This window comes from Danio rerio, chromosome 20 (assembly GCF_052040795.2).
Source record: "Danio rerio strain M-AB ecotype USA chromosome 20, GRCz13ab, whole genome shotgun sequence".
Lineage (NCBI taxonomy): Eukaryota > Metazoa > Chordata > Actinopteri > Cypriniformes > Danionidae > Danio > Danio rerio.
This window is the reverse complement of record NC_141040.1, coordinates 37,124,931-37,137,545: the sequence shown is the minus strand read 5'-3', so window position 1 is coordinate 37,137,545 and position 12,615 is coordinate 37,124,931. Positions and strand designations below refer to the sequence as shown.

Sequence of the window (12,615 nt, the reverse complement as noted above, 5' to 3'; positions counted from 1 at the left end):
AGCAAAAGCGTCATGCCCCTGCAAGCCCACACTTTTCTACTGTCTAAATACTGTCAGTCAAAGTAGCAGTTAGCCGTATCAGTTTGAGCCTGAATCAGATAGAAAATGACACAGAGGACACAGCTGAAGATTACGCCTGCTTTCTGACAAGTGTCTTTCACACATATTCTGAATAAACATGTGTAAGTAATATAAAATGTTCACATATATTTTATGAGTTTGTTATTTGAGATTAAGAACGCATGGAAAGCGGCTGCATTGAGAGACACTGCAGCGCTGGTGATGATTGTAGGTGTTTACAGCAGTTTGACGGATAAATATTTTTTATCCATATAAATATGAATTTAGCATATAAATATGAATTCTCGTTGTTTACGTTCTTGTTAACATGTTTGCTACAACATACCGTTAATGCTAGAAACTTTGCATGTAATAGATTTAACAAAAAAATAATAATAATAATAAAAAATAAAAAATGACTTGCAGATTGTGACTCACAATCCACAGCTTTGACTATTACGGTTGGAGCTGCTCCTCCTTTGAGACATTTTTAGCCGAATGCAGCACTGAACTGGGAGACATTCTGAAAGCTCTCCTTTGTCAAATGCCATCTATATATTTTTTTATAATTCTCTGTAACATAATTAAAATTAAATTGTAAGCACTTCTCTCTCTGTGTTGTGTCCTTTAGAAGCGCAAATACAGAAACAGAAGCTCTGTGAAAATAGTCCCCAAACTTCATTGAGTATAGGCTTTGCTAAGCTAACTCTGTAAAAGGCAAGGTCTCCCTTTGCATTGAACTTTGAGAGTATTACATTCATAGATGTTGTTTATGTTCACAGCTACATTACACATCAACTAAAGTTTAAAATATGATATCTTAGTGGACCACCCATTTAAATTGGGCACATGCTGTTTGGAAATAGGAAAAAATTACTTGAAACAATTCGTTCTCCTTCCTAGTTACAGTAAAGGATGCTGAAAATCTGACAAATTCGGGAAAAAATACAGCACATTACAAAAAAAAACAAAAAACACTTGGCTATCTCTCACAATTATTTACTGACTTTATCGTTATGAAAGTAACTTATTACCAAGAAAATAACAATTATGTTACTTAAAGAAGCAAATGTAAATGCATGAATAAATACAATTCCATATAATAAAGATTGTAAATGAATGAAAATAGATACTAAATAGAATTATAATGCTACTGTTGTATTTTGATAAAATGACATCTATCAAATGTAATAATTTGTTGTAAAGGTATCTTTACTTTAAATATTATACTGTATACTATTGATACTAAGTATCATTACTATAGTGGTACAATAAAACATAATAGATAGTTTAGAACCAGAAGAAAGATCCTGAGTATCTTAAAAATAATTATAAATAATTTTAAGCCAGACAGTTACTGTCTTTTGGCTTTGCTTGACGATATACAGTAAAGTCATGTAATCCAAAATTCAGATTTATGAGGTCTAGGAATTCAAATCAGAATAATTTTATTTTTATATTTTAGGATATTACCAATTAGGCTTGGGCGGTATCCAAATTTTGATACCGTCAAACCGCCTCCATTTTTTACCTCGGTATCCGGTATTACCGGCGTAATTAAAAAAAATTATGACGTAAGGCTCAGACAGCGTCACCAAACTGTTGGCTTGAGCCTAAACCATTCAGAAACTGAATACATTCTATGCGACCTTAGGCTCGCGGTCAGAGAGAGAGAGAGAGAGCGCAAAGCGACGCACAGCACCTCTCTCTCTCTCTCTTTTACACATACACACACACACACACAAACACACATCTCTCCCGCGATTTATTCAGAAATTTACACCGTAAGAAATCTGGCCGGCTCCCGCGGAACAGCAGCGGGAATGCAGAGAGCTGTAATCGGGCAATATAAATTATACCCGATAGGTCCCACCTCCGACAGGTACATTTTGATTGACAGCTTTATACAGCCCAAACCCGTTCACAGCCTACATTAAAATGTGCTCATGCACACAGCTCTAATGCATTTTTTTCAAGAATGAGTCATTTATATGTTTTAACATCATTTATTCGTAACAAACGTAGACTATAGGCCACTTGAAAGTTGGAACAAAGAAATAAAATAAGTCCTACAGCTGTAACATCGTAACATCTCAGCACTCTATAGGTCTAGGTACATGCACTCAGCCTTTAAATTAGCCTACACACTAATGAAAAGTAATCTTGCTTAACAAATCAAATTAAAATAAACTCTAAATAGTGACGGGTATTTTGGCAATAACGAAATTAAGATAAAGGCTGTGCAAGTTGTTTCTCCACTTCTCTTCACAATCTGGCATTAAGGCGGCGGTGAAGCTGAATAATAAAAGAATAATGTCACCATTAGTCTGTATACTCTGTCTACATTATGATTATATGGTTTAATTAATATTTATTTATAATTTAAAAACCCTTTACGCACCAAGATTAGGCTACGTGTGTTTGTGGAGGAACATTATTAAATCCACTGCCTTTAGCGCAGTCTCTCACTCATGGTGCGTCCAGCAGCTGAACACCCTTTCCTGCGGCTACAGGTCGAGATGCAGAGTTCTGATCTGGCTGATTTTGCAAGTTTTGGGTAGGATTGTTTGTTCATCTTCTACCAGTCAGGAACATCCATTTAATTTTCCATGACAGCAGTTTCACTTTAGCGAATGGCCTCATCTTTTTACCTGTCAGCTTGCGGTTTAGGGCTCTACCGTAATACGCAGTGTATGAGCGACCGCGAAATACCTGCGGCTGGAATAACCGCTCCTTATGAGCTAGTGACTGGCTTGACCGCCGTCAAAATTCGCTTTTTTTACTACTTCTTCGTTATTTGTTTCACCTTTGCAGGGATGGATTTTAATGCAGGGATTTGGATTTTTTCGGGTCTCGCCGGGTTCGGCCAAAGATCTTTAGCTCTAATGCAGACCTCTCGTTCATATTAACCACGTCTCCCTTCTGTTCAGTCGAAACTGCCAAACTGCAGGACACTTTGAAGTGCGACTCATCACGTCACCTCTTCCCCTCCCTCTCCCCCTTCTCTCCCTCCCTCTCCCCCTTCCTTTCCCTCTCTCCTCCACACTGTCCCGTGATGACAACCAAACATACGTTTTTGTAGGCATTAAATAAAGGATATTTAATATTTTATGATGGTATAACGGTATTGAAACTGACACCGTTGCTATTTTTAGATCCCGCGGTATACCATAATACCGTAATACCGCCCAAGCCTATTACCAATGCATTTCAGCTTCTGGTCAATCAAGTGCTCTGTAGTGTCTGGCCCCCTAAAAGACACAACTAAAATTGATCACTTGTTCACATAATTCTGAGTGTTTATCTGTTGAATTACTATTCCATCGAGTTGAAGGAAGTCTGGTTTTGAACTGCAGCAGTGTGAACACACACAACTTGTTATATACTGATGTTAATACGGATATCTAAGTCATATGTGTAAGTCAGCACAGACCTCAAAACATATAGCACCCTTTTGAATATTCCCCTTGGTGCTTTAATTTTAAAGTGTAGAAATGGTTTGACGGATTCAGAATTGGTATTACCATTATTGGTATTATAGACATGAGTCAGATGTGCTTTAGACTTTCAGAGCTGTAATATAAACAAAACCCTATAGATTTTCTTTAAAGGGGGAGGGGCTACTTGATATGTCACACCCTGTCCGTGTTTCATTTCAAATTAAGTTACACTTCAGTGGAGTTTTATCAATAATTCTGATGACATTATGTGCTTGTTGTACCTGCAGTGTCATCCAAAAATCATTGGCGACTCGGATCAGCTTATGACTGTGGCTTTGAAATGTATCTACAGCTGTGAGAGAGATGACCAGCTCGCTCTATGCTATGATGTACTCGAATGTCTGCCACAGAGAGGATACGGGTGAGCAAACAACCATCACACAACTGGGAGCAACTTTTATTGATTCAACTTTCACTCAGAATTCTTGTGGTGACAATATACACTCTCATTCTGAAGTCTGCCATCTGTAAGATTGAGGATTTTTATATATACAAACATATACTAACTTGTCACAAGTATTGGGTCTTGAATCCTTTTTGAGAACACCTAACTAGATGCAAACAGTTGAGATAAACATTTTTTAATAGGATAAAATACCCATATATCAATACCCAGTTTAGGGCTGAACAATATGTCATTTGAGCATCGATATACTGTAGCAATATGTGTATCCACAATAGTTACATCACAGTATTTGATTATTTCTTAAATATTAAAGCATAAAGATATAATTAAATATTATTGTGTAAAATTATTTATTCATTTATAACCATGTTATTTTACATTTGATTGTTTAATTTCAGTAATTTCAGTACTGTTAGACTCCACAGAAAACCATAGAGCACTATTTGTTTAACCTTTATTTTTGCTCTGTCATTTTTATATATGCTTGTAATATATTATATTTTAAACAGATGGACTGCATAGAAAAAGACTTGATCACCCCAGTCGATTTAATTAATGAAATCTTTCCTAATAGAGCTATTCAAATTCTCTGGTGATATTATATTCTTAACGCATTAGTTATTGCAGAAAAGTGAAATATTGCAATGTCAGCTTTTTCCAATATTGTGCAGCCCTAACCAATATGTTATATCACCCTTAGATCAAAAGATACCAATAATAAAAATGACAAAACACAAAAACTAAAAGTCTAATTTATTTATTGAAAAAAAAAAAGAAGTAAAAGCTAATTTGAAATATTGGAAAATACAGCAGCTACTCCAAAATACTAAAATAAAAGATTTGTATTGCTACACAGAACGTATAGTTTTATTCAGTAATGATGCATTAAATTAATCACGTTATATATAAATTATTTACTTAATTTTCTGGATATTATCCTGAAGTCTATTTTTGTATATTAATGATAAATAAATACATAAATATAATGAAATCAAAGAAATAAACAATCTTTGCCACTGCAGAAATAAATTTGTATTTTTAAGCACTATGTAGTTATGCACTTTCACATTCAGCAGCATAGTATATGTTCACAAATGGAACACATATTTTTTTTACTAAGCGGAAATTCAAATCGTTTCCCAGATGACATTTGATAGTTGCCAAATTAGTAAAATAACTGACCAAACTACCAAATAATACCTGCTTTGAGTATAACTGTATTCACCATCGGGATGCGGTATTATTAATCTCTAGAAGAATTTTGCTTTCACAATCTAAAATAAATAAAGTAATCCAATATGAGTGCCCAATAGCTCCACCCCTTCCGCTATGTGAGCAAAGCAGTGGCCGTTGAGTCAAAAACTGCGTCCGAAATCGCCTACTACTCAGTAGATACTACATTTAAATTTAAATGTACTACTTGACCATTAGAAAAGTACATTCTATACAGTATGAATGTGAGCAGTAAGAATGGGATTTGAACGTACTACATCTGCCATTTTGTCATGATCACTTGACCTACCCTCCTGAGCATCACTTCACTCCCATTTATGAATTCACATGGGGCATCATGGGATAACGCAGCGTGCATGGGGCATCATGGGATAGCGCAGCGTGCATGGGAGGCGCACTTCAGAATCTTGCCATAAGCAGTAGGTCATTTGGGTACTTCCCGCATACTGATTTATGAATTCGGACACGCTACTTGGCTCGCATACTGATTTTAGCTTACTACAGAGTATGGAAGTATGCGGTTTAGAACACAGACAAAGACTCTAGAATACACAAGATGTGTCACTCCTATGGTTTTGAATGTGGAATATGGTGAATAAAGGCCCACCTACTAGTACAGGAGCCAATCATCAATCGTTATTGACTAACAATTCTCCGGGGAAGAAACTCGAACCAGATGTGTGCTTTCACGACAGTTTGGGGGTTAACAAACACACTGAAATCTTAGCAAATACTTGCTTCACAAACATAAGACATACATCCACATAAAGCTTCAAATCTTCACCTTTAAATAAACCAAGTGCATTTGAAAACAAAAGATTTTTGGTTTTGTAATCTGTATGAAACTAATGCGAGGTACGGTCCGTCCTGTCAAACGCACATCACATGACAGCAACTACTCAGAGACACAAATATGTTAACCAGAGTATGATAATGTGTAACACTGCCATAAATTAGGTTAGTGTCGTGATCTCTTGCTTTTCGAGTGTGCTTGTGCATTAGCTCGGGCAACCTGAAAATATGCTGATTTTGTTTAATTAATTCGTTTACAAATTAAACTTTTGAGATGTTGTTGTTTAGGTTAATTGGTGATTCTAAATCTGTATCGTAATCATAAGACATGCGTATATTTTGTAAACACAAAACTCAAAAACATAGCTTGTTTACATCTCCAAGTTTCTTGTACTAATTGATTAGTTTAAATGTTATTATGCTGTATTTAAAGATATCTTTTATAGCGGTTACAAGGCAGGCCTTCAAAACCAGCTCACAGCTTCAACACTTGTTCTAGCCCTGCTGTCACACAAACCCCGTCAAGCGCACACACACAATTAGCACATGTATGCACAGTTGTCAGTAAGCCCCTGATTAGCTCATTATTAGCACAGCGTGTGTCTTTCTGCCTTCAAAGTGTGAACCCTCAGAACCTCTCTGCGTTCCTTATTATATTCCTGCTCTCCTCAGACATCCTGGAGACTGAGAGGCCTGTCGCTCGGCCACACAGTTTGATATTAAATATAAATTTCAGTGCTCTTCCAAATGCAGTCGAAGCGTTAGTCCATGTGCACCATCTAGCACCTAATTCCCTCGCAGGGCAAAAAAATAACACATTACCACCGAAAATGTGGTACGCAAAATTTGGCGTCAGATATATCCTGAGGGTTCGTCATTGTTATGCTGAAATAATTTTAATACATTTCTCATTTTCACTTTCACTCGATCTGTTGTTGGAAAATCTCACTGCACCTTTGCAAGACCCAAATGTGTTTTTTTTTTTACACCCCCGTTGTAATCCAGGGATCAGTGCTTTAGGGCTTTTCCAGAGCTCTTTCTGTTACCGCTTGCTGCAACTTGAGAGAAGAGAGAGTGCATTTGTGAAGAGTCTTCAGATATGGGATTGAAAGATGAAGTGGATTATTGAGAATGAAGCAAAAATACAAAAATCTTTTTAGCATGATGTCTGATCTTTGAGAAATATAGGAATTATGCAATCGTATCAGGTTTGCTTTAGACCTAATAAGTCAGCAAGAAGTTGTGCTTTTTTTTTTGTTGGAATTCAGACATCATCTCCATGGCAACCAGACTCTCAAGCAGAATTGCACATGATTTCAGCTCAAGTTCAGATAAAGGGCACAGCTGAAAAACACAAACCTAAAAACTGACAGTATTGGTTTCATTTCATCGGCAGTTCGCTGGCTGTTTAAAGGTCTGCAATGATTTTGCTATGTATTCGCAACTTAAATATGGGTTATCCTGCTTTTCTGGTTTTGGTTTTTATATGTTCTAAGGATATATGTGTCAGCATCAGTGCCATCAATAGTAAAGTTGGGCATATACGCTGTGAATTCTGGTGGTTGATGGATCATATGTCTGCATAGACGTCACAAGTGAGTTTATGTAAAAATCAGTCGTACACATTGATATAGACATGAATTTATGACCTGTTGAATTTAGAAGCAACAGCATACAATTATATGCCAAAACAAATCTGCACCAGAAAACTTGCACCACCTGACAAAAGTCTTGTCATCGATCCCAGCTGTAAGAGCAATAAATAATAACTTGACTTCCTGTTGATCGTTTGGAAAAGTGTCAGAAGGTAGATTTTTCTGATGAATCATGCGTCCCAATCATGACAAACATTGCAGAAGACCTATTGTAACCCGCATGAACAGGATAGCCCTCCCTCTCAATTTTCAGCCTCCACATTAAAGTTTTGAAAGCAAGGACGGTCAAGATGCTCCGGGATTGGCCAGGCCAGTCACCAGAGATGAACATTTTTTAGATGGAGGAGGCAATGAAGATGAGTCCAAAGAATCTTGATGACCTCTGGGAGTCCTGCAAGAACACTTTCTTTGCTATTCTAGATTCTTTATTAAGAAGTTATGAGTCATTGCAGAGATGTATGGATGCAGTCTTCATGGAAGTCAAACACAAGTTTAACTATTTCTCCACTGCACCATGACTTTACATTCCGTACTGTACATTATTTTTGTTAAGTGGCAAGATATTTGTCTAAGCAAAGTCAGACCTTACTGTCCTAATAAAATGATTTAAAATTAAGGCATGATCATATTTTATTTTGGTAAAATAACCTAGAGGCCTTTGCCTTTCAAATAAGCCACTTCTGATACCAAATGTTTGACTACACACACCTCACAATTGTTTAAAGTAAAAAAAAAAAAAAAAAAAAGAACTTGATGTAACCAGACCAGTGTCTTTTACGATTAAGGTTTATAAATTGAACTTTTTATGATTAATAGTAACATCTAGAATACACTGATCATTTTCAATGATTGTCATTCCATAAGACAGCATTACTGCATAACATCGACCAGCAGCTGCTAACTGAACAATTTTAACCACGGTTATTGACATTTTATTGTGTGTTGACCTGGTCTTCAGATTAGATACAAAGCAGCCATTGTGTATTCATTGAAACATCTATTGCCAATGAGCTTATAACAAAGAACAAATAGAAAAGCTTATAATCATGCCCATGCGCTGACCCGGCGACTCCGTCAGATAATAGAAGGTCAAAATCTTGAGAGAGCCTTTCGATTTATGCAGTCTGTAAGTGTTGAGACGGCTGATCTTTGATCTTGTTTACCTCTCTCTCTTTCTCAGACCAGAGACTGACACTACAAAAGCCTTGCATGACCAGGTGGACACTCTGGAAAAGCACTTGAGGTAAGAGGACTCAAAATGAGCCAAGTCAAATTTAATTGCTTTCATAGTGCACGTCATGTCAGAGCAGGTTCACAGAAAGTCATTTTGTTGCTGTAGGTCTATTTTCATCCTTCATTGTGGTTTATGTAATGATTGGTATAAATAGATCGTTTTCCTAACTTAAATTTAACTGTTGCATTTATTTTGTGTGGCAGATATACACTCACTCGGCCACTTTATTAGGTACGCCTGCCCAACTGCTCGCAAGTTTGCCAATTACATGGCAACAACTCAATGCATTTAGACATGATCAAGACGATCTGCTACTGCTCAAACCGTGAATCAAAATGTGGAGGAAAGGTAATTTAAGTGACTTTGAATGTGGCATGGTTGTTGGTGCCAGACAGACTGGTCTGAGTTTTTCAGAAACTGCTGATCTATTGGAATTTTCACACACAACCATCTCTAGGGTTTACAGAGAATGCTTCAAAAAAGAGAAAATATCCAGTGAGGGGCAGTTCTGTGGGCACAAATTCCTTGTTGATGTCAGAGGAGAATGGCCAGACTGGTTTTTAGCTGATAGAAAGACAACAGTAACTCAAATAATCACTCGTTACGACTGAGGTATGCAGAAGAACTACATTCTAAATTCCCAGCACATCGAATCTTGAGGTGGATGGGCTACAGCAGGAGAAGACCACACCGGGTGTCACTCCTGTCAGCTAAGAACAGGAAACTGAGGGTAAAATTTGCACAGGCTCACTAAAATTGGACAATAGAAGATTGGAAAAACATGACAATGAGATCATTGTACTTACATGGCCTCCACAGTCTCCAGAACTCAATCCAATAGAGCACCATTGGGATGTAGTGGAACGGGAGATTCGCATCATGGATGTGCAGCCGACAAATCTGCAGCAACTGCGTGATGCTATCATGTCAATATGAACCACAATCTCTGAAGAATATGTCTAGTATCTTGTTGGGTGTATGCCATGAAGAATTAAGGCAGTTCTGAAGGCAAAAGGGAGTCTAAACCAGTACTAATAAGGTGTACCTAATAAAGTGGCCAGTGAGTATGTCTTGCCACAGCATACAGTAATTGCTTAAGCATGAGTTATTGATGCTTTTGGTATATTTAGATGGGGAAAATTACATTATAACTGAATACTATCACTAATAGAGAGTTTGTTCTATTAAATAAATTTTTCCTCCCATTAGCATGCAACGACTTTTTAAATTTTAAAAGATGCGAAGAAATATGTGTTTATATGTTCAGTTATATTCTGATTAAACGTTTAGAGGAATGAGGGACAAAATGCAGTAATATTGTGATTATTTTGATGGCAATGCTAGATTTTCATTAGCCATTACTTAAGTGTCACATAATCCTTCAGAGATAATTTTTGTATGCAGATTTGATGCTCAAGAACGAATTCTTATTATTGTCAGTGCTGAAAACGGTTGTGCTGCTTAATAATTTTTGTGTAATTTGCTCATGGTTTTTTAGTGTTTTTTAAAATCTAAAAAAAATCATAAGAACAGCATGTGTTAGAGACCAAAGTTTGCAACATTAGAAATTTGTAACATTATAAAAAGCGTTTACTGTTACTTTAGGTCAATTTATTGGGTTTTATCTAAATACAAATATTTCATTTTAATACAAATTGAATGGTAGGGTTGAATTTATTATTATTATCCCTGCTGTTAAATATTAATCCTTTTATATTTTCCCCAAGTTCTTCGTGACAGACAACACATTTTTAAACATAATAGTTTTAATAACTATTTTTTAATAACTGATTTATTTTATCTTTCCCACAATGACAGTAGCTACATAATATTGTACGTGTCATTTTACAGTATACTAGTATTTAGCCTAAAGTGCAATTAAAAGGCTTATCTAGGTTAATTTAATTGTTTTATTTACCTAGGTTAAATTAATATCGGTTTGTTTACTTGCCAATCCAAAATAAATAATTAAATAAATAAAATAAAGAAAGTGAGGGGCTAATAATATTGACCCTTAAAATTATTTAAAAAATGTTTAAAACTGCTTTTATTCTGGCTAAAACAAATACGACTTTCTCTAGAAGGAAAAATATTATCGGAAATACTGTCAAAATTCCCTTGCTCCATTAAATATCACTTGAGAAATACAGGTATTTGAAAAAGAATAAATATTTTACAGGAGGGCTAATAATTTTGCCCTTAACTGTATGTTTATAATATATTTGATTAATTCGCTTATTTAACATAGCTTTGCACATTTAAGACTCTATTGTGCAGCAAATATTTCAAGAACACTTCATTTGAGTGTCAAATTGTGTGCAGACAATCAATACAAAAGGTGATTTGATTGATTTTTGTGCTTTTAAAGTGGTCTTCATTTTGGTTCTGCAGCACACGGTTCGTCACTCTAGCGCAGTATCATATTAATAACATAAACACTTCGAGATAGATTGGCTGCGTTTCTTCATATTCCACAGTAGGCTATATTTATTATTTATGTGTTTGAATTGGACTGCGCAATTTGCATATTAACTCAAGGAAATTCATTGTAATCCTTTCTAGTTGTCAGCGTTGTGATGTATGCACAATTTCTCAAGTCCATTCATGCATTTGTAAAGGGCTAGTAATGGATCTTAAAACAGCATGATTTATCTGAACTGATTATATTAATCCAAATATAGGGTTATGTGCATGTTTCCCAATGCCCGTCTGCAATCAGAGCTAATGGAAAAGAAAGAAACACAATGTCTAGATGGTTGTCGGATGTTTTGATTTGATCAGAGGTGCTGCTTGACCTGAAAAACAGGAGAGCCTCTGGTGTAGTCAGTATTGTTTGCACGATGATGTAAGTTTCAGCACGATGTCAAGAGAGACTTTCTAACGCAACTGCTCAGAATAGCTGTCATTCTGGGAAGAGAAGATGGAAAATTGGAGATTTTGGCTCAACTCACAACCATCATGTCATTTCCTGCATACAGCTTATGAGAGAACAGAGAAATTGTGTGCGTTCATGCATGACGGCCAAAACCTGCTGATGTGTTTACTCATTTAACACTCATTACGTGAAGTTATGTAGTGGCATGCCATTAGTTAGTTGGCTATACTTGGAAATATGGGAATAAATAAACAATATGATAAGGGGTTACAGAAAAAAATGCAACTCAAGTTAACAAATGGATCACAAATTTAAGGCAATTTAACAAGAAATTCTTCTGCGCAATTGTTATTCGGTCTGTTTTGACCAAAATCTTCACTTTTCCCGAATAAAATAATGTGAAATCTGGTAAAGCTTTTGCCATTTAAAAACACAAATGTTCATGCACAGTCATATGCACTCACACACACACACACACACATAGTCACACACAATCATAGACTTGGGAAAATAATCCTGAAAATAAAGTCAAAGTTGTGTTGCTGGCATCAAAAATGGTTGTGTTGGAAACTTATGGAAAAAATAATTTAATCTCGTTGAGATGTTTCTTTCTGCTAACAAACATTGCAGGTTGTCGTGTAATTGTAGAGGTACATTTTTCATACCTTTAAATTTGTTATTTTCCACACCAGCAATAATCTGTTGTTTTCTTTAAAAAAAAAAAGTCTATGCCCGAAGACTTAAATGTTTCTGACAGTTTAAGTTATTTTGAGGACAGTGCACAAAACTTTAATTAACGGATGTGAATTCTGGTCAAGCTTTTTCATTTGAACACACACTCATTCACGCACACGCATAGT

At 36.0% G+C, this 12,615-nt stretch overlaps 1 protein-coding gene across 8 annotated transcripts in view; it reads left to right on the top strand.

Moving 5' to 3' along the window:
* nbas (NBAS subunit of NRZ tethering complex) overlaps window positions 1-12,615 on the top strand; it is a 378,312-nt gene that overhangs the window by 94,625 nt on the left and 271,072 nt on the right. For all 8 annotated transcript variants that reach the window (XR_015517670.1, XR_015517668.1, XR_015517669.1 and 5 more), the window contains exons 26-27: window positions 3,788-3,921; window positions 8,827-8,889. Coding sequence is in view for 4 of the 8 variants with exons in the window: in XM_087297010.1 (XP_087153136.1) it covers window positions 3,788-3,921; window positions 8,827-8,889 (197 nt within the window). In the remaining 4 variants the exon portion in view is untranslated. The remainder of the gene's footprint in view (window positions 1-3,787; window positions 3,922-8,826; window positions 8,890-12,615) is intronic.